The 24299-nt window shown below is 37.5% G+C and overlaps 1 protein-coding gene across 1 annotated transcript in view; it reads right to left on the bottom strand.

Moving 5' to 3' along the window:
• Stk31 (serine/threonine kinase 31) overlaps positions 1–24299 on the bottom strand; it is a 107111-nt gene that overhangs the window by 5725 nt on the left and 77087 nt on the right. The window contains exon 22 of the mRNA XM_045135938.1: positions 11420–11542. Within this exon, the coding sequence (XP_044991873.1) occupies positions 11420–11542 (123 nt within the window). The remainder of the gene's footprint in view (positions 1–11419; positions 11543–24299) is intronic.

Here is a 24299-nt window from a genome sequence, read left to right as displayed (position 1 = left end):
ACCACTACTCAATCTTACTAGTCATCCTGCATTTAGATTACATATCACTAAAAAACAACAACAAATGCTGGTGTGGATCAAAGAGAACCTTTATACACTGCTAGTGGGAATGCAAACTAGTACAGCTCTTGTTGAAATCAGTATGGGGTCCTAAAAAACTAAAATCTGTATCTTCTATGAGACTCTGCTATACCATTTACCCAAAGGACTCTAACATATCATAGATATATGCATATCAATGTTTACTATCCAACAACACAGTAATGAATAAAGAAAATGTCACACACACACACACACACAGAGTTATGTAACAAGTTTCATGTATAGTATACACAATGAAATTTTATTTATTTATTTGCAAGAAGAAACAGGGTGGTTGGGGGGAGAGAATAGGAACACCAGGGCCTTTTGCTGCTACAAATGAATGCCAGTGACATGTGCTACCTTTTGTGCTTCTGGCTTTACGTGGGTATTGGGGAATTGAACCCACACCAACAGACTTTGCAACCAAGTGCCTTTAACCCCTGAACCATCTCCCTAGCCCAGTAATTTAAAAATCTGTGTGTGGGGGGGGTATGTATAATCTGGTGTGTGTATGGTATAGTGTATGCACATACATGTATGTGCACATGAATGTGCACTAGGGCCAAAGGAGATGCCGGGTGTCTTCTACTGCTTGTCTACATGTTTCCTTCAAAATTATTGAACTTTAGAATAGGTTAACAGAATTTTCTGATTAGAGAGAAAAAAAAAAGACTGGAAAAAATAAATACAGCCCTCTAAATGTTTAAGCTTATGCTCATAGATTAGTACTACTCTCTACCTGGTCAGAAAAACCTCTTTGTGTAGTTGGCAGCAGTTACTGCAATGACTCATAAACTGCTCATCAAAGTGCTAAGAATAAGTTACTGTTGAGGGTTAAGCTCCTGAATGAAATGTTAATATCACCCCTTCAAAGGTCAGGGGCTTCGAAGAAGAGGGAGCAGAAAGAATTTAAGAGCCAGAGGATGGGAAGGAGTACTGTGGAACACAGGCTTCTGGAATAACACAACACTGCACTCATGAATTCAGTAGCTGCGGTGACCTACATAAGACTGGGCCCATCAACATTCCGTCATGAATGGCATATGAGTTCATGAGATTTCATCACTCCCTGTGGAGCTACTGGAGGTAATTAATGGCTTCTGGAGGAGGATTAGACATTTTCTTCAGTGGTACAGTCACTGACTGGTAAACTGTCCATGTTCTAGTAAACTAAGTAACTCCAATTAAACTCCGGGCAGGGGGGAGGCACTAGATACAAAAGTAGGAGGGAGGGTGGCTGGAAAGAAGAAAGGGTTCAAACTTCCAGGTAAAATGACACAACAGCCACACCAAAGCAGCCTGGGTGGAAAATAAGCAGAAAAACAGCAAAGTACACTCTTCTGACTAAAAGTGAAAGCAAGACAAACAGGAGACTCAGATCTTCTAGAGAGGAGGAAACCCCCCAAGTCTGTGCAGCCAGCCACCAGGCCAGCACAGGGCTGCAGGAGCAGAAACCAGGTGGAGGGATTTTCCACTCACATCAGCCTCCTCCTAAAGGCAAGAAACCTGAAGTGGAAGACAGCAGAGACCAGCTGAGCAGTTCCAATACAATTCTAGGCAACTTGCACAGCTTCCCATCCCCCAACTGTCAGGGCCCTGAACCTCCGGAGAACTCAATCACCCCATGGCATCCAGCACAGGCTACCAGAACACCAGACCCAAAGCACAACACAGAGGGATCAAGGTGGGCACTCAGCATTGGTGAGAATGGAAGCCGTTCAAAAAAAATAACACAGGGTCTACTTAGACAAAGGCAGGTACGTAGGCCTGCACTGGAAGTGCTAATCTCTTTCCATGTCAGGCAAGTTATGTTACATATTCTTTATTGGCCTTACCATTCTCAAATAAACTGTACTTTAGTGTTAACTATTGTTGCCTTTGTTTCCTGATTTATAGGACCTTTGTCTTTTTCTCCTGTCATTATTGGGGACAGGGTCTGACTTGTCCCTAGGCTGACTTGGAAATCTCAACCCCCTGCCCTCAGTTGACAGGATTAAGGGTGTGGGGCAACACACACCCTTAGGGACTTTGGTTTTATTAGATCATCTGTTTGTTTTAATCCCCACTCTTGCATAAATACTCTATCCTGGTTTTGATTGAATGTGTATACTGCTCAGTTAAATTTTAGAATTTGCCAGTAAACTGTTCCACCCAGCCTACTAGGATACTTGAATATCAGGCAAACTCAACACCTAGGGTCATTTCTGCTGTTTCTCTTGGAGTGTAAGAGGTACACATGGCACCTTAAACTCCTACCCTGAAGGTGAATAAAGTCAGATTGACATGGCGAAGAACACTGCAGACAATTGGAAAACCCAAGCATCAAATTAACTCAATACACAAAAATCTCTACATTATAATACAAGAAACAACAACAAAAAAAGACAATACAATCCTACCCAAAATTATAAATCCATCAGAAATGACCTCCAGTGAGACTGTTTTAGATGAAATAGCTGATAAAGATTTCAAAAACAAAAAGATTACATCATGTCCGAAAAAAAATCAAAGAATAAAATGAATCGAAGAAGGAAGGAAACAAATCAAAAAAGAAAACAAACTCCTGAAGAACAAAGGAAACCAACTTAAATAAGGAGGTCAATACAAGAGATGAGAAAGGAAACAGAAATAATGAAAAAATATCAATCAGAAATACTAGAAATGCAAAACAGAGTAAGTCAAGTAGAAAACCCTATAGAAAATCTCACCAGTAGAATGGATCAGGGAGATGACACAGTATCTACACTAAAAGACTAAGTGGCAGATCTAATACAGTCCAACAAAGAGAAAGAAAAACTAATAGGAAGGCATGGATGGGAATTTCAAGACATTTGGGATACTATGAAGGGATCAAACTAAGAATTCGGGGAATAGTAGAAGAATTTCACTCCAAAGGCATAGCAGGTATTTTCAACAAATTCATAGAAGAAAACTTCCCCCAAATACAGAAAGTGATTCCAATACAGATAGTGGAAGCCTTTAGAACAAATGCCAGACAGACAAAATCAGGAAAGAACCTTTCACCATATTATAAACTGCAAAAACTACATATAAGCTACAAAACACACAAACCAGGGAAAATATATTGAAAGCAGTTAGAGAGAAAAATTAAGTCACATACAAAGGTAAGCCTATCAGGATAACAGCAGGTTACTCAACACAAATTTTAAAAGCCAGAAGGGCTTGGAATGATATATTCCAAGTTCTGAAAGGTAATAGATATAAATCAAAACTACTTTATCCAGCAAAGCTATTGTGATGGTCAAGTTTTGTGTCAACTTGATCCGTTTACAAATCAACACCAAGAAAAACTATAGAGCATGCACAAAATTGTAGAGACTAAACAATACAGTACTAAACGATGAATGTGTCAATGAAAAAAATCAAGAAGAAAATCAAGCCAAGCGTGGTGTGTACACCTTTAATCCCAGCACTCAGGAGGAAGTGTAGGAGAGTTGCCATGAGTTTGAGGCCATCCTGAGAAGACTACATAGTGAAATCCAGGTCAACCTGTACAACAGTGAGACCCTACCTCAAAAAAAAAAAAGGAAATCAAAAAATTTAGACTCAAATGATAATGAGAATACAAAATCTTTGGGACACAATGAAGGCAGTCCTATCAGGGAAATGGAAAGGACACATGTGAACAACTTAATGTATTACTTTAAAACCTTGGGGAAGAAAAGAACAAAGCAAACCAAAAATCAGGAGACAGGAAGAAATAATAAAGATTAGGGCAGAAATTAATGAAATAGAAACAAAAAAAAATGAATAATCAAAACAATAAACAAGATTGATAAAACCTTAGCAAATCTGACCAAAAGAAAGAGAGAAAAGGCAAAAATTAATAATATTGTAGGTGAAAAGGGCATCAGTACAACAGATACCAAAGTAATTCAGAAAGTCATAAGGACATACTTTAAGAATACATACTCCAGTTAAGTTTGAAAATCTGAAAGAAATGGATGATTTTCTTGATTTATATGCCCTACCAAAATTAAATCAAAATAAGATTAACTACTTTGGGCTGGAGAGATGGGTTAGTGATTAAGGCACATACCTGCAAAGACAAAGGACCTAGGTTCGACTCTCCAGGACCCATGTAAGCCAGATGCACAAGCAGGCGCATGCATCTGGAGTTCATTTGCAGTGGCTGGAGACCCTGGCATGCCCATTCTCTCTCTCTACCTGCCTATTTCTCTCTCTCTCTCTCTCTCAAATAAATAAATAATAAAATAAAAAAGATTAAGTACTTAAACAGACCTATATAATAAGTATAGAGATCCAAGTATAAAATCTCTCCCAACTAAAATAAAAGTCCAGCCCCAGATGGATAGATGGCAAGTTTTACCAGACTTTCACAGAAAAAATACCAATGCTTCTCAAACTTGTCCATAAAATAGAAGAGGAAGGAAATCTACCAAACTCCTTCCATGAAGCCAGCATCACTCTGATATCAAAACCAGACAAAAACAGAACAAAAAAAAAAGTTACAGACCAATCTCCCTCATGAACATAGATACAAAAATTCTCAACAAAATACTGGCAAACACAAAACAAAAATATATCAAAAGATCATTCACTCGGACCAAGTAGGCTCTATCCCAGAGATGCACGGATGGTTCAACATATGCAATCGATAAATGTAATCCATTATATAAATGAACTGAAGACTGACAAAAATCACATGATCATCTCAATAGATGCAGAAGGAGCACTTAACAAAAATCAAACATCTTTTCAATATAAAAGTCCTAAAGAAACTGGGAATAGAAGGAACATGTCTCAATATAATAAAGGCTATTTATGACAAACCTACAACCAACATGCTAAGTGGGGAAAAATTTGAAGCTTTTCCACTAAAATCAGGAACAAGACAAGGGTATCCACTGTCCCAACTTTTAGTTAATATAGCACTGGAAGTGTCAGTTATGGCAATAAGGCAAGAAACACTCATAAAAGGGACACATATTGGAAAGAAGAGATGAAATTATCATTATTTGCAGATGATATGATTTTATATATAAAGAATCCTTAAGACTCTACCAGCAAACTGTTACAGCTGATTTTAAACACCTAGCAATGTAGCAGGATACAAAATAAACACAGAAATCAGTAGCCTTCCTATATGCTAACAAAAATGCTGAGGATAAAATCAGGTAATCATTCCCATTCACAATTGCGTAAAAAAAAGAAAAAAATAAGTACCTTGGAATAAACATAACCAAGCAGTGAAGGATCTCTCTATCTACAAAAAAAAAAAAAAAAAAAAAAGCTTATTTTATTTTACTTATTTGAGGGGGGGCTGCAGGGGAAGAGAGAGAGAGAGAGAGAATGGGCAAACCAGGGCCTCTAACTACTGCAAACAAACTCCAGACTCATGTACCACCTTGTACATCTGGTTTACGTGGGGAACTGAACCAAGGTTCTTTGGCTTTACAGGCAAATGCCTCAACTGCTAAGGCACCTCTCCAGCCCATACAATGAAAACTTTAAAACACTCAAGTGAGAAATTGCATAAGAGAGTAGGAAATGGAAAGACATTACATGTTCTTGGATTGAAAGCATCAATATTGTGAAAATGTTAATCTTACAGAAAGCAATCTACACATTTGATGCAATTGCCATCAAAATTTCAATTGCAGGACTTGAAGGATGGCTTAGTGGTAAGGCATTTGCCTGCAAAGCCAAAGGACCCTGGTTCAATTCCCCAGGACCCACATCAGCCAGATGCACAAGTGCGCACGTGTGTCCGGAGTTTGTTTGCAGTGGCTGGAGGCCCTGGTGCACCCATTCTCATCCTCCCCGTCTCTCCCCCACCCCTTCCTCTCCCTCTTTCTGTCAAATAAATAAATAAAAATATTTTTTAAGTTCCAAATGTATTCTTCACAGAAATTGAAATTGTCAAAAATATAAAGAAAAGACCAGGTGTAATGGCACGTGCCTTTAATCCTAGCACTTGGGAGGCACAGGTAGGAGAATCACCATGAGGTCAAGGCCACTCTGAGTCCAGATCAGCCTGGGCTAGAGTGAGACACTACCTAAAAAAAAAAAAAAAAAAAAAAAAACTCATCAGAAGGTATAAGAAAAGGTCATTGCATACTAAATAAGGGGGAAAATCCATCAAGATAACCTAACAATGCCTCTGGATAAAATAGTCAACTGTGAGCAATAAAAGGGCATAATAGGGCTGGAGAGATGGCGTAGCAGTTAAGCGCTTGCCTGTGAAGCCTAAGGACCCCGGTTCGAGGCTCGGTTCCCCAGGTCCCACGTTAGCCAGATGCACAAGGGGGTGCATGCGTCTGGAGTTCGTTTGCAGTGGCTGGAAGCCCTGGCGCGCCCATTCTCTCTCTCTCTCCCTCTACGTGTCTTTCTCTCTGTGTCTGTAGCTCTCAAATAAATAAATAAAAATGAACAAAAAAATATTTTTAAAAGGGCATAATAAGAAAGGCTAGACACAAGGGCTAAAATTAGCTCAGCTTGTTTGCAAAGCCTAAGGGCCCAAGTTCAATTCCCCATGTAGATTCAGATGCACAAAGTGGTGGGTACATGCATCTGGAGTATGTTTGTGGTAGTAAGAGACCCTGATGTGCCCATGTTTGTGTTAGCACTCACTTGCTTTCTCTACCCTCTCTTTCTCTCGAATTAAATATTTTAAAAATATATAAAAACTAAAAGAGAAATCAAAGCTAGACTTTCTTCTAAAGACAGGAAGGGAGGAAAAACTTTGGAAATCCATTAAGAAGTGAAAGGTTATGTTAAAACAGCAAAGAAAAGTTGGAACACATGGAGAAGCAAGCTGAACATAGCTTCAGAACCTCTTCCAAAAGGTAAGCCAGGCAAGAAAAGGGCAGTCCGATGCTCAGGATAAGCCTCAAGTCCAGTTGTGGGTTTTGGTGAGGGCAACTCCCACTAGTGGATGAGTCAGTAGTAGAAAAAAAATCCTATTATGTCATACTTAAAAGCCTTGAAGATGCAGCCAGGTGCAACCTTGAGAGTTTCTTTCTTCTTCATCCCTCTACTTTATTTTATATTGTTTTGTTGTTGTTCTTTCTCCTTACATTTAATCTGGTTTTGTTTGTGACCTTTATTATACTTAGAAAATCTTTGTGGAATTGTTGTTCCACTTATATTACTTTCATTAATAAATATGAATTCTGAGCAGGGCGTGGTGGTGCACACCTTTAATCCCAGCACTTGGCAGGCAGAGGTAGGAGGATTGCCTTGAATTCAAGGCCACCCTGAGACTATATAGTTAATTCTAGCTCAGCCTGGACTGTAGTGAGACCCTACCTCAAAAAACCAAAAAATATAATGTTTAAATCTGTTTGCAACATATCTTAGCCAATACCTGGTATGATCAGTCATTTTAATTTGGGGCATTTTGAGAGTACTTCGTCCCAGGTTGGCCTCAACTCATGTTGATTCTCCCACCTCTGTCACCCAAGTCATAGGATTAAAGGCATGTATCACCATAGCTACCTATCCATTTTTTAATTGAGCTGTCTTCTTAGTATTGAGTCATTAAAGTTCTCAAAGTATATAAATTTTTTGTCAGACACAATGATTTCAAGTATTTTTCCCAGTCAGCTTACATTTCATTTTTGTAAATAATGTCTTTTGAAGATAAAACTTACATGTTTCCTTTTCTTTTTTTGTATTTTGTTACTGTTTTTGAGATAGATTATCATACAGTAGTCTAGGCTGATCTAGAACTCTGGATAAAGCTCAGGCCTCTAATTTGAGATGCCTCTCCTGCCTCAGGCTCCTAAGTGCTGGTGGGATTACGGGTGTGAGCCATGCTTCCAATTTAAATTTATAATTTTTGATTTTAATGAAACCCAAATTAGTGATTTTTTTTCAGTTGATGCTTTTTATTAATTTTTTGTTTATTTTTATTTATTTATTTGAGAGAGGCAGACACAGAAAGAGGCAGAGAGAGAAAGAGAGAGAGAGAGGGAGAGGGAGAGGGAGAAAAAGGGCACGCCAGGGCGTCCAGCCACTGTAAATGAACTCCAGATGCATGAGACCCCTTGTGCATCTGGCTTACATGGGGCCTGGGGTATTGAGCCTCAAACCGGGGTCCTTACACGTACTTCAAAGGCAAGCTCTTAACCACTAAGCCATCTCTCCAGCCCCTCAGTTGATGATTTTTGATTCTATTTAAATAATATTTTCTAAATTCAATATAAGTAAAGACTTCCTCCTGCATTTTTTTCTTAAAGCTTTAGAAACTTTAGTTTCACATTTTATTATAAAATACATCTATGGCTTAGCAGTTAAGGTATTTGACTGCAAAGCCTAAGGAACCTGGTTCGATTCCTCAGGACCCATAAGCCAGATGCACAAAGGGGAGCATGCATTTGTTTGCAGTGGCTACAGGCCCTGGAGTGCCCATTCTCTCTTTCTCAAATAAATAAATAAACTTTAAAATACATTTCTAGTATGTATCAGTTTATTCTTTGTATATGGATATCCAGCTGTTCCAGTATCTCTTTAACTCAAATAATTGCTTCATCAAATATCAATTGACCATACATATGTCAATATATTTCTACTAATTTCCATATAATTCAAAAGGATAAAAGTGGATAATTTACCGGAGTATCTAACCTTTTGAATTGCAATGTTACACTGTCATCTACAAATGTGCTGACCACATTTCATAGCTTTCCTGAGATGTTTGCAGCCTGTCAGCCACAGATTCAACACACCTGAATCTGATTTCAAGACTTAATTAAAAAAAAAAAAACAGAAAAGTTTTTTGCATAAATTCCTTGTAGTTTCCTATGTGTAGGTCTTATATAACTTTTATTAACCTTGCCAAAAATTCCATACATTGATACTTTTGTGATTTTTAAATTTCCTATTTTCCACTAATATATAAAACATAATTATAATGAAATTAAAACAGCTACTTTGCTAATGCACACTAGTTCTAGTAGTTTTTAATGTACATTCCTAAAAACACTGTCCACAGGTCTGGGGAGATGGCTCAGGGGATAAAGGCACTTGCTTGCAAAGCCTGCCAATTGAGGTTTATGTTGGTCCCAGCACCAACACAAAGCCAGATACACAACATGGTACATACATCTGGAATTTTTTTTTTTTTTTTTTTGCAGCCTCAAGAGGTTCGGAGATGCCCATTCTACTAACCCCTCTCTCAAATAAGCAAATATATGTATTAAAAATATTCTACATAATTAACCATGTCACCTACAAATAAAGTCAGCTTTATTTCTTCACTTTTACACTGTTTGACTTTTATTTCTTTTTGTCCATTTGTACTGGATAGACCAGAAATAAGCAAACTATCGTCTCTGTACCATATATTAATGGCACTACTTAATTTTTATGAACTCTACAATTCAAGGATGGTCTTTGTGTTTTCAAACATTTAAAAGAAAATTAAAGAAATACTATTTAAGTATACTTGACAAAAACATAAAATTCAAATTTTAATACCTATAAACTGCTATTGAAACAGAGTTATAGTCATTCATTTATATATGTATATGGCTGCTTTTATGCTGCAGCAATAGAATTCAGTCCAGTCCTTGCAACACATATACTATATTATGCACAGAGCCCAAAAATAGTTACCAGCTGTCCCTTTATAGGAAAGGTTTGTAGCCAGGTGTGGTGGTGCATGCCTTTAATCCCAGCACTCAACTCAGGAGGCAAAGGTAATAAGATTGCTGAGAGTTTGAGGCAAACCTGGGAGTACATAGTGAATTTCATGTCAGCCTGGGCTAGAGCATAACCCTACCCAGAAAAAGCAAAGAGAGACAGAGAGAGATTGAGAGAGAGAGGGCTGGAGAGATGGCTTAGCGGTTAAGTGCTTGCCTATGAAGCCTAAGGACCCCGATTCAAAGCTCAATTCCCCAGGACCCACATTAGCCAGATGCCCAAGGGGGTACACGTGTCTGGAGTTCGTTTGCAGTGGCTGGAAGCCCTGGTGCACCCACTCTCTCTCTCATTCTCTGCCTGCCTCCCTCGCCCCTCTCTCTCTGTCACTCTCAAATAAACAAATAAAAAATAAACAAAAAAAACTTTTTTAGAGAGAGAGAGGGAGGAAGGGAGGGAGGTAGTTCTAGAAAGAAGGGAAGAAGGAAGGGAAGAAGGAAGGGAAGGAGGGAGGGAGGGAAAGAAAAGATAATGTATGTTTGTAAATTTCAGTGTCACGAGTGCAATACCTTCCAGTGAGTTGTTGGTCATTCGACTACTGCTAAGGCTCTTGGCTGCCTACCAGATCTAATACTGACATGTCTGTTATGGGGGAAGACAACTGCTCCTTGACTGGATTTGAGGCACATTTCTTGGGAGCAAAGTCATGACTGGTACTGAAAACTTGGGGAGGTCATAAGCCCTATGGGGTAAACTACTACGGTTGTCTAGCTAAATGGGTATATTATGCCCACCAAACTGCCCACTAAATACTTATTTTATGCCCATAAATAAATGTTACTCTCATTTTTGGTTAGAGAAGCTTCTCTTTTCAGATGGTGAAGACTAATGAGAAGACAAACTCACCAAAATGATAAAGTGCAGTGTTCAGCACTAACACTCCAAGGCCCAGGGACTATTGTGGAAGACATGGTTTAAAAAAAATGTATTATAGCCAAAGGAAGGAAAGGGGTGCTTTGCAATACTGACTTCCAGATATCAATCAGTCATGATATTCATAAGCTTAGTGGCTGATGCTATTACCTACACAAGACATGCATAATAGAAGAGGGGAAAACGATGACATCAAATAATAGGAGAGAGACTAGTTGGAAAGAAGGGATTCACTGAAGAAGGAATGTAAGGAAAAAGGGAAGGGATTATAATCATAGTATATTATCTATATGTACAGAGGCTATCAATAAAACTTTTTTATAAAAGCAAATATATATATATGTTCCCTGGGCTACAACTTCTATTATAATGCTGATTAGAAGAACAGATATCCTTCTCTTTTGATACTCAATCACTCAAAGTCATAAGCCATGGGTAAGAAATATCCACTGGTTTACACTGGAGGTAACAATATTTACTTAGGGCACAGTTAGCATTGTTTTTCATACCCACAAACTTCTTTCATATTAATATAGAACAAAACCATCTTTATCAGTCTTAAGACAACATAATACCTACAATAAATAACCATGCCAAATAACAAAGTACATAACAGGTAGTGAGAAAGATATCAAGTTTATGATAAAACTAAAAAAATATATTTTAAAAAGTATACCACTACACTTTATCCAGAACAATAATTAAGAAGAAGCACTATAAGCATCGTTTTATATTCTGAAATATATGTAAATGACTGAAGATTAAAAATACATACCCACAATAAAAGGCAGCCATAAGCATACAAGTCTGAACTTGGAGATGGAGGTTTTCCAATTTTTAATTCAGGTGATATCAAATTCAAGCCACCAACCATCATGTTCACTGAGGCTCGCTGACTCTAAAAAAAAAAATGTATTTTAGACACAAAATAGTTGAGGCAGTTTTGTGTGAAGTCTGCATTTAATTAAAATGTCATTTGAAATATTTCTTATCTTGCTCTCAAATATTTCCCAATTTCTACTCTTATAAATTGCACTTTTATTACACTGAAACATAGGCTTGAACTGAAAACTAATTCTTTCATTATTGGTACTGCTCTGTTTTAATAAATTCACAAGGGTAAGCAGTAGTATATTTTCCAATTCTGAACATTCTAAGTAAGTTTTTCTACAATACTAAATTTCTATTAAGTACTTTCCTTCATGTCCATTTTCTAGCAGGTCAAAGGATGGTCAGTGACACAGCATGCCCACCTAAATTCAGACAAACATTGGTTGCACATTTATTTGCTATGTGTGGTGGTTTGAAAGTAAGATTCACCCCATGAGCTCTTATGTTTGAATACCTGGTCCCCAGCTGGTGGCATTGTTTGGAAATGATGGGGAACCTTTAAGAGGTAGCACTTTCCTGGAGGAAGTGGGTCACTAGGAGTGGGCACCGAGGTATTACAGCTCAACCCCACATCACATTCACCCTCTGCTTCCTAACTGACCTGAAATATGACAACCAGCACCCCACTCCCGCCAAGCTTTCTATACCATGATGGACTGTATACAACCTCTGGATTTGTAAGCCAAAATAAACTCACCTTCCATAAGAGGCTTCTGACCAGGTATTTGTTTAGAGCAATGAGAAAGAAACTGATACACTGTGTAGCCTTGGGTTTTAATATCTGTAAGCCTCAATTAATTTATGAAGTGGGAATACCTACATTATAGTTATTGTAAATATAACAGCAATTAGCAAAATGTTCAGCACATAACACTAAATTAGATTTTCCACCTACTATTTTTATCCCAGCTTCTCTAAGTATACTCTAGAATCCAGCAACTAAGGCATTAACTGAGAACTTGTTAGTAATACAGAATCTGGGCTGGAGAAATGGCTTAGCAGTTAAGGCATTTGCCTATGAAGCCAAAGGACCCAGGTTCAATTCCCCAGGACTCATGTAAGCCAGATGCACAATGTAGCACATGTGAATGGAGTTTGTTTACAGTGACTGAAGACTCTGGTGTGCTCATTCTCCCCATCTCCCTCTTTCACGCTGTCAAATAGATAAAATAAATAATGCACAATCTTCACCCCAAAATGTGGTGAAAGATAATTTACAATTAGACATGATTCCCAGTTGCTTCCTATGCAGTATGAAATTTGAAATCAATCATCTTAATTACAGACTACACAAAGTAAATCATTTTAACTGAAGATTAAAATAATAATCTGGGGCCTTGAGAGATGGCTTACCAGTTAAGGCACTTGCGGGCAAAGCCAAAGGACCTAGGTTGGAGTCCCCAGGACCCATGTAAGCCAGATGCACAAGGTGGTACATGCATTTTAGAGTCTATCTGTGGGGGCTGGAAACCCTGGTACACACATGCACATTCATTCATTCTCTCTCTCTCTCTCTCTCTCTCTCTCAAATAAATCAATAAAATTTTAATAATACTCTAGGAAATAATATCAGATGACAAATAAGTATAAAAGGGGGGAAAGTTACCATATCTACAACTGTACTGATGATGCTCCAAAGTAAACTAACTTCCAAGGATCCCTAAAAATTGAGCGTAAAATTCCTAAGTTAGTTATTTTCTTATGTTCGCTTTTTTAAATTGTGTTATTTATTTATCTTTGTGTGTATGTTTGAGTAGCCAGGGTCTCTTGCCACTGCAAAGGAACTCTAGATGCATGTAACACTTCTTGCATCTGGCTCTTCAAGGGCACTAGGGAACTAGCCCAAGCCAGCATGCTTTGCAAGCAAGTGCCTTTAACCACTGGACCATCACCCTAGTCCCTTCTTCTATTTTCATAATTCTCAGATAAACTGATATGATAAAAATACATATTTCAGAAAGAGAGAGAGAAAGGGAAAGGAAAGGAAAGGAAAGGAAAGGAAAGGAAAGGAAAAGGAAAAGGAAAAGGAAAAGGAAAAGGAAAAGGAAAAGGAAAGGAAAGGAATCAGAGCCACTACAAGACTTAGTAATTCCATTCCCAAAAGAAATGAAAAACTTGTACACTAATGTTCACAGCAATATTACCCATAATAACTTAAAAAAATAGAAATCCATTGCTGGATTTAGTGGCACACACTTGCAACACCAGCACGAAGAAGGCTAGGATAGGAGAATTCCTAGGAGTTCAAGAACAGCCTGAGCTACAAAAGAAGTTTCAACGACAGCATGGGCTACATAATACAATTCTATCTCAAGAATAAAAAGTACAGGGCTGAGGAAATGGATCTGTGGATAAAACGCACAAGCCTCAGTACTCCCATTTGATCCCCAGACCTCACAGAAATGCTTGAAGCCATGAGTGGGCTCTGTAATTCCAGCAGACTGCAAGGTTAGGGCAGAGATAGAAGAATTTATCAAAAGCTCACAGACTAGATAGCCTGGTAAATGGAGAGGTGAACACAAATGAGAGACCCTGCCTCAGACAAGGTGGAAGATGGGGACCAAACTCGCAAAAGTTGTCTTCTGACCATACATGTACCATGTTACACACATGCCCACACTCACACATCACATACTTAAAAACATTTTGGTGTCTATGTGTGTATTAACACAAATAACCATCCTTTTATGAATGAATAAACAAAATATCATTCACACATATATTTGACCATAAAAAGTGGTATCTCAATGCATTCTAAAATATGAACTTAGAACATGTCATGCTAAGAAGCATACATAACTCACAACAGATTATATATGATTTCAGTTACATGAAAAGTCCAAAATAGGTAAATCCAAAATCAGAAAGCATATTATTGGTTTCAAGGCCTGAATACAAGGAGAAAATGGACAGTGACAACAAGTCAGCGGAGGGCTACTTTTGAGGACCGATAAAAATGTTCTAGAGTTGGGACTTCTGGTTAAGACAGAGGTGTGGGAACTACGCCAGAGCAGCCTAGGAGAGAAAAAGAAAAGAAAAAAAAACAGCAAAATACACTCTTCTACTTAAAGGTGAAGGTGTATAAGAAATTACTCAGTACTTCTGTATGCCATGCCATGGTGAAAAATCAGTCATATTTTGAAAAAAAAAAATCTCAAAATCATAGTTAAAGAGATTTTGTTCTAATTTAGAATTTCCCTCAAATTTGAGGGACTTTTAAGAAATGTTGTCATATTTTTTGCAAGAAATTTAGACAAAACAATGTCATTTGACAGACTATTTCAATAAACACTACATGGGATTTCACTCTACTATCCCATCCTTTACAAATCATTGAAACGTTTCACCAAATGGTTAAGTAAACCACTGGTTTCTTAGTGAAATGTTTTCAGGATTAATTCACTCAATTATCAAATACACTTAGTCTTAATGCACTTAGGTTTGAGCAGATTATTCTGAACATTGAATTTAAATCCGTTCTTAATAACTTAAAACTTCTGTGTTAAGAAAAACTGCCAGTTTGTATGTTTGAAAAGTCGGTTTTGACATCAGTCTACTAAACAGTATTGACAGTGTGTAAATACTGCCAGTATGTAAGGACTGCTCCTGGAAGCTTTATAAACAATTACAAATGTGAAGTTCTCAAGGAAGGATTTCCTAAAAACATTTCAAGGGATTTGTCTACATGTCTGCATGTGTGTATGTATATTCAAACACAGGTGCATATGTGTATATGTATTACAAATTATGTTGGTGTAGTTCTGTATTTTAAAGTGATTAGGATTCATTAGACTAAATATTTTGTTGTAATAAAATATTCCAAATTACATCAATAAATTACAGTTTCCATGGACAACAAGGACGAATTCAGGGGCACCGTATAACTTCCTAAGTTATCCAGTTAGAAAATTAGAGTACTTCATGTAAAATACAGTACAGTAGACTCATTGAATAAGTTTCAGTGGCAGAGAATGTATACAGGTTTTCATGCATCTTAATCAAACTGGATACAATTATTTTTAGTGAAGCAGTACTGTTTGCTGCATACATGTTACTAAATTCATTGAGGTTAGAGATCATTTTAATTCAGAATTTTAAGAAAATGGAGTAACTGATTTTGTAAAAGATTTTGCTACATACAGCATCATTCCATTTATTGCAGGCTTCAGAACATTTAAGGTGGGGAGACAGAAATGTCATGCTCAGTAAACAATAGTGTGTGTGAAGTTTTTAAGTGGGTAACAGGGTATGGAGTGAGTGCTGCTATCCTGAGATGTGCACATATACAATTGTTTATTTTTTTTAAGGTTTTTAGTTTTTCCATTCAAGAAAACATCATTGTGGGCTATAGGAACAAAATGTCATACATCAAATCTATGTATATAAAAATATTTAAATATTAATATATTTTAATATTTAAAAATAATATTAAATATGAGGAGGGTAATTTGTCTGAAATAATTGTAAGAAGCTTTTCAGTTTTAAAAATCCATTACTGGGCTGGAGAGATGGCTTAGCGGTTAAGCGCTTGCCTGTGAAGCCTAAGGACCCTGGTTTCAAGGCTCAATTCCCCAGGACCCACATTAGCCAGATGCACAAGGGGGCGCATGCATCTGGAGTTTGTTTGCAGTGGCTGGAGGCCCTGGTGTGCCCATTCTCTCTCTTGTTCTCTGCCTCTGCCTCTCTCTCTCTCTCTCTCTCTCTCTCTCTCTCTAGCTCTCAAATAAGTAAAAATAAAAAAAAAATAAAACAAAAATAAAATAAAACAAAAATCCATCACTTACACTTAACACTAGACACAAGGATAAATTTTTTTTCAAGGTTATAATACTCTAAAACACAAACTCAGCAATTCTTAGAAATGCTAACTAGTATTGAAGCTATTTCTACTTCATTTTTGCTGAATTTTGATGATTCCAATGCCAAATTACTTTAGTCCTAATCATTGTAATAACATGGAACTAATTCTGCAATGGTAATTGAGTTCATTGTTTCATAGATAAAGAATTTGGTGAGTTCATAGAGGATATTGGTGTTGGGTTGATCAGTAACAGTTAATTAAATCAAATATCTATTTGTTGCATAGTTAGCTTTGTAATTTAGGTTTCCTTTCACATTCTTTGTATATTTCTTTTCAACATTACATGTTTTTTTAAGACTTTGGAAATAATTTAAAGATTTGAGCTCTGGTGGATGATCATCTACAAAGTTTGAAGCTGTACTATTTTGATAATACTGTACTATAAATGTCAAACAAACGCTTTTCTGATGTTTTAACACTGCTGATTACAGTTGCTGCTTTGTACAGAGGTTACTGCAATAAAGGAAGAGAATTCATGAAAACTAAAAAAAGAAAACAAAAAATTATAAACCACAGCTGAGAAGTAGGAGAGATCCAGAATGACTAGGGACCACAAGAGGCAGAAATGACTCCAGCAGCAGCAGCACCAGGCTCAGCCTAAGCAGCAGGAAAAGCCAGGAGAGGGGATTTTCCATTCATAGCAGCCTCCTCACAAACTCAAGACACGTGAAGGGGAGGACAGCAAGGACCAGCAGAGCGGTTTGTGAGGAAGAGGATCACTAGGACCAGCAGGAGAACTTCTGCCACCATACATAGCCTCCCCTCCCCCCACTGGCACAAGCGCCGGCAAGCACCAGAAACCTGGGGAAGGGAACTCACCTACACAACACCTGGCACAGGCAATTGACAGCAAAGACCCAGTGACCCAGCCAGTCTAAATGAGCCCACAGAGAAGTAAGGAGGGACCCAAGGAGACACGGAGCATACATAACTGAGACCAAAGCCATCGCAAAAGTGCCTGGGATTATACCAGGTCAGTACCTGCCAAATAAACCTGGTATATAGGCTTGCATCGAAGTGCCAAGTACACCTTCCATGTCAGGATAAATTATATGCTACATTTGAAGGAGGTCAGATTTGCCATTTTATTTTTAGGCTTAAAAGGATTTTGGTCACTTTTATTTATTTACCCAACATGGCTCAGGGAAATTTTGCAGAAGAGGGGGCGGAAAGAATGTCAGAGTCACATATTGGGTCATGATATGCAAAGACATTTATCATACCAATAACTGGGGGCTAACTCCACAATGCACGACCCATTTACATCAACAAGGAAGGTCCAATGGGAGGGGGTAGATCACAGATGAGCCTAAACAATGGTACCAAACTGCCTGTATTTACTGAAAAGAAAACTAATAAAATAAATTAAAAAAAAAACACTCTATAGAAAATCTCACCAGTAGAATGAAGGAAGGAGAGAACAGAATATCTAAACTAGAATACTGGGTGGCAGATCTAATACAGTCCAATAAGAAAAAAGACAAACTAACAGGAAGGTATGAATGGGAATTTCAAGTATTGGGGACATTTACATAAAGATCAAACATAAAAATTCAGGGCATAGGAGAAGTAGTAGTTCACTCCAAAGTAGGTGTTTTCAACAAAATCATACAAGAAAATTTCCCCCAAATTGAGAAAGAGATGCCAGCGCAGATACAGGAAGCCTTTAGAACACCAAACAGACAAAACCTGGAAAGAATCTCTCCTCGCCGTATTATAATTAAATTAAACTACCAAACATACAAACCAAACACAAAATATTGAAAGCAGTTATAGAGAGAAAAATCAAGTCACATACAAAGGCAAGCCCATCAGGATTACAACAGATTACTCAACACAAACTTTAAAAGCCAGAAGGGTTTAGGATGATGTTTTCCAAGTTCTGAAAGATAACAACTATCAACCAATGTTACTTTATCCTGCAAAGCTATCCATTCAAATAGACAGAGCAATAAGGACATTCCACAACAAAAGCAGGCTAAACAAAGTTTGAAGAGAAAACCAGCTCTACAGAAATTACTTGAGAGGATCCTCCATGCTGAAGAGGAAGGACAGCACACATATAAGGAATCTGGAAAAAACAAACCATACTCACATAGTAGTTAATACAAGAAAGCAAAGGTAAAACTGGAAGAATTACAAAACAAGGAATATGGCAAAAATAAATACACACCTTTCAATAATAACTCTTAGTATCAACGGCCTCAATGACACAACCAAAAGACATGGGCTTGCAAACTGTGTTAAAAAGAAGGATCCTTCAATTTGATGCCTCCAAGAAACTCACCTTTCTATAAAGGATGGATACTATCTTAAGGTGAAAGGTTGGAAAAACAGTGTTTGAAGCAAATGGACCTAGAAAAAAAGCAGGGGTCACTATCCTAATATATGATAGGGTAGACTTCAGACCAGTATTAGTTAGGAAAGATAAGAAACATCACTTTATATTTATTAAAGAACACTCCAACAGAAGGACATTACAATCCTAAACATATATGCACCTAACATGGGGGCTCCCAGTTTCATCAAACAAACACTACTAGAACTAAAGCCACAGATAACACCAAACACAGTTATAGTGGGTGACTTCAACACCCCACTCTCATCAACTCACAGGTCATCCTGACAAAACATTTAACAGAGATGCCTCTGGATTAAATAAGGTCATAGAACAAATGGAAATAACAAATAAAATAAAACTACAGGACATTTCATCCAAATGCTGCAGAATATACATTCTTTCCAGCAGCACAGGGAACATTCTCTAAAACAGACCATATATTAGAACACAAAGCAAATCTTAACAAATAAGAGAAAGGGAAATAATCTCTTACACTCTATCTGACCACAATGGGATCAAACTACAAATCAATAGCCAGAAAAGGTATAGAGCATATACAAAATCATGGAAACTAAACAATACATTACTAAATGATGAATGGGTCAATGAAGAAATCAAAAAGGAAATTTTTAAAATTCATAGAATGAAATAATGAGAACACAACATACTAAAACCACTGGGACAAAATGAAGGCAGTCCTTAGAGAGAAATTCATAGCTTTAAGTGCCTATATTAAAAAATTAGAAAGGTTGCACATAAACAACTTAATGCTTCATCTTAAGGCCTTGGAAAGAGAAGAACGAGGCAATCCAAAAATCAGTAGATGGGAAGAAATAATAAAGGTTGGGGCAGTAATTAATGAAACAGATACAAAAAAAAAAAATCCAAAGAATCAATGAAAAAAAGAGTTGGTTCTTTGAAAGAATAAACAAGCTTGATAAACCCTTAGCAAATGTGACCAAAAGAGAGATGAAAAAGGCATCACTACCCCAAAACCAGAGAAATTCAAAAAATCACAGGGACAAACTATAAGCACATTTACCATACTAAGTTTGAAAATCTCTAAGAAATGGATCATTTCCTTGATTTATATGACCTACCTAAATTAAATCAAGATGAGATTAACCACTTACATAGACCCATAACAAATATGGATGTCTAAGCACTTATAAAAAACAATCTCACAACTGACAGGCTTAGGAGAAGTCACTGGTGAATTTTACCAGACCTTCATGGAAGAACTAACACCACTGCTTCTAGAACTTCTCCATAAAATAGAAAAGGAAGGAATCCTACCAAACTCCTTCTACGAAGCCAGCATCACCCTGATACCAAGACCAGAAAAAGACAGAACAAAAAAAATTACAAACCAATCTCCCTCATGAACAAAAATATAAAAATTCTCAACAAAAAATTGGCAAACAATACAAAATATCAGAAAGATCATTCACCCCAACCAAGTAGACTTTACCCCAAGGATGCAGGAATGGTTTAACATACGCTAATCAGTAAATGTACATTATATAAATGGACTGAGGACAAAATCACATGATCATCTCATTAGATGCAGAAAAAGCACTTGACAAAAATTCAACGGCCCTTCATAATAAAAGTCCTACAGAGAATGAGAAGAGAAGGAACATATCTCAACATAATAAAAGATATTTGTGACAAACCTACAGTCAACATAAATGTGAAGCTTTTCCACTAAGATGAGGAACAAGACAAGGGTGTCCACAGTCTCAACTTTTATTTAACATAGTACTGGAAGTCTTAAACATAGCAATAAGGCAAGAGACATACATAAAAGGGATACAAACTAGAAAGGAAGAAATCAAGTTGTTATCTGCAGATGACATAATTCTATATATAAAGGACCTAAAGACTAACAGCTGTTAGAACTGATAAATACCTATAGCCATGTAGCAGGATATAAAATAAACACACAGAAATCAGTAGTCTTCCTATATGCTAACAGCAAAGACACAGAGGATGAAATCAGAGAATCACTCCTACTCACAAGTGCATAAAAAAAAAAAAAAACCCACCTTGGAATAACCTAACTCTCTATTAAAAAAAAAAAAAAAAAAAACAACTTTAAAACAAGCAAGAAATTGCAGAAGACACTAGGAAATGGAAGACATCCTTTGTTCTTGGATCAGAAGAATCAGTATTGTGAAAATGGCAATCTTACCAAAAAACAATCTACAAATTTAATGCAATCCCCACCAAAAGTTCAATGGCATTCTTCACAGAAATAAGAAAAACAATCCCAAAATCCATTTGGAAGCACAAAAAAACTTGAATATCTAAAACAATTTTGAACAACAAAAATAAGCTGGTGATACCACCATGCCTGATTTTAACCTATACTACAGAGCCATAGTAACAAAAACAGCATGATACTGGCACAAAAGCAGACTTGTAGATCAATGGAACAGAAGAGAGGACCCACATGTAAGTCCAGGTAGCTATAGCCACCTGATCTTTGACAAAAATGCCCAACATACACATTGGAGAAAAAAATAGCTTCTTCAGCAAATGGTGCTGGGAAAACTAGATATATATCAGTAGAAGGATGAAAATACACCCTTATTTCCCTCCATGTACAATAATTAAGTCCAAGTGGATCAAAGACCTTAATATCAAACCCAAAACTCAAACTGCTAGAGGAAAAAGGGAAAACCATTCAACATATTGGTCTTGGCAAAGACTTTCTGAATATAACCCCAGTTGCTCAGGAAATAAAACCACAAATCAACCAATGGGACCTCATGAAATTACAAAGCTATTGTATGGGAAAGGACACTGTGTAATAGAGCAAAGAGGCAACCTAAAGAATGGGAAAAATTCTTTATCAGCTATACATCTGTCAGAGGATTAATATCCAAAACATACAAAGAACTAGGCTGGAAAGATGGCGTAGTGGCTAAGGCATCTGCCTGCAAAACCAAAGGATCTCAGTTCAACTGTCCAGGACCCACATAAGCCAGATGAACAAGGGGGCACATGCATCTGGAGATCCTTTGCAGTGGTTGGAGGCCCTGGAGCGCCCATTCTCTCCCTCTCTGCCTCTTTCTCTCTCAAATCAATAAAATATCTTTTAAAACTGTGTGTGTGTGTGTGTGTGTACTCAAAAAAGTAATCAACTCAATTAAAAAGTGGGTATGGAACTAAGTAGATAGCACTCAAAAGAATAAATACAGATACAGATGGAATATAAACATCAAAAAGAATGTTCTATACCCCTAGTCATCAGGGAAATGCAGATTAAAACTACACTAAGATTCCATCTCACTCCTGTCAGAATTGGCTACCATCATGAAAACAAATGACAATAAATGCTGGTGAGGGTGCTGAAAGAAGAACCCTTCTACACTGTTGGTGGGAATGCAATCTGGTCCAGTCATTGTGGAAGTCAGCGTGGAGGTTCCTGAGACACATTTACCATATGGCCCAGCTATACCATTCCCAGGCATATATCCTAAGGATTCATCTCACTACCTTAGAGATACCTTCTCGGTCACGTTTATTGCCACTGTATTCACAAACCTAGGCAATGGAACCAGCCTAGAAGTTCCTCAGCTGATCAGTGGAGAATGAAGATGTGGCACATTTACACAATTGGACTCAGCAGCAAAGAAAAATGAAATTTGCAGGAAAATGTATGGATCTGGAAAGGATTATACTTAGTGAGGCCCAGAAAGCTAAACGTCACATGTTCTCTTTCATGTGTGGATCCTAACTACAAATATTTGGACTTGTATGTGAGTTGGAATAGAGCTTGGTAGTAGAGGCCAGTAAGCTAGAAAGGGGATATAAAGGGAACAGAAAGGGAATGAGGGGGGACTTAATAGGATGGTATTGTATATATGTAAGTAGAAGAACATATCAATGGGGTGGAAAGACCTAAATGAGGTCAAGGGAAGAGATTGAGTAAAGGAAAGGTGGATAGAAGGCTAATCAAAATCCAAGAGGATATAAATAAGTCACATGGAAACCTACTTTCTTGGACAATGGAACACCCAGAAGCCATAGATTGTTACTAGAAAATTGTCAATGCCAAGAATGGGATACCTTCCAGTGAGTTGTTGGCTGGGGAGGTCATTGATATCCCCAAAACATTACAAGCCATTGCTGAGGCTCTTGGTTTCTCACCAGGAATAGATGGTAAGACCTTATTGCTGAAGACTCCACATACTTGGGCTGCAAGGTCATGGAGAAATCCTGCTGGAGCTGAGCTGAAAACCTCCTCCATGTAGACCACCTGTCAGAAAGCTAGAAAAAGCTATGCTGCATGCAGTTTAATGGCAGAGAGAGAAATCCCCATTGTAGATAAACAACAGTGGACACTGCAAGCCTTAAATTTGGCCAGCCAGTCCAAACGAGTCAATGGGTACAATAGTGGTATGTCTGTTATGGGGAAAACAACTGCTCTCTAATTGGACTGGAGGCCCACTCCATGGGAGGTAATACATCCCTGATACAGAAAACCTATAAAAGGGGTAGCTATGAGCCCTACAGGTATCTGGTGTCTGGCTATATGTATATACTATGCTCACCAACTGCCCAATAAGCACTTCTCTTAAAGTTCAAACCTATATATTAATGCTACTCTCACTTTTGGTAGAGAACCTTTTCTTTTCAGATGGCAGTAACTTTGGGATGACTCAGAAAGCACCATGGTGCTGAGAAGAAGTGATATTGGAGTTCTCAGCACTGAAATATGACCCTCTATCACATCTTCTAAGACTCAGGGTCCATTGCAGAAGAGGTGGCGGAAAGAATGTAAGAACCAAAGGAAGAGTAGGACTCCATACAACATGCTCCTCCAGACACAAAATGGCCTGGATATCCATGACCTCACAGTGCCTGGCACTATGTACACAAGACCATCATAATAGGAGGAAAAGATCATGATATCAAAGTAAAAGAGACACTGACTGAGGGAGAAGGGGATATGATGGAAAGTGAAATTTCAAAGGGGAAAGTGGGGGTAGGGAAGGAACCACCATGGGTTTTTTTCTATTATTATGGAAGTTGTCAAAAAAATAAAAATTTTTAAAGAAAAATAGAGGAAACATTAAAAAATGTTCTAGAGGTAAATAATGGCTGGTAATCAAGGCAGTTTTATGAATAAAATGTACTGAATTGTACACATATGATTATGTGAATTATATCTCAACTCAGCTGCTAGTTTTCTAATGGTAATTATTGCCTCCGCTTCCTGAGTGTTTTCATAACAAGTATGTGCCACCAAGCCCAGACCTAGGTTTATCATATACTTTTTGGTTATTATGAATGACAATACTATGAAATTAGTTATTTTACATTATATCCATTTTTCAATTTAGCATGTAAAATATGTCTATATTAGGTTTTGTCAATTACATCAAAGAAGAAACAGCTGTCATGCTCATATATATTCTGAAATAACCTAATCTACCGAAAAAATCACAAGCTCTTATTAATTGTCTAGACTTTTGTTATCTCTACAAAGTACCTATTTGGAGGTAATATGGCAGCAAATTAATAGCCACCACAGTTGTACAAAGACTTAAA

This window comes from Jaculus jaculus, chromosome 16, assembly GCF_020740685.1.
Source record: "Jaculus jaculus isolate mJacJac1 chromosome 16, mJacJac1.mat.Y.cur, whole genome shotgun sequence".
NCBI lineage: Eukaryota > Metazoa > Chordata > Mammalia > Rodentia > Dipodidae > Jaculus > Jaculus jaculus.
This window is presented reverse-complemented; position numbering and strand designations above follow the sequence as displayed.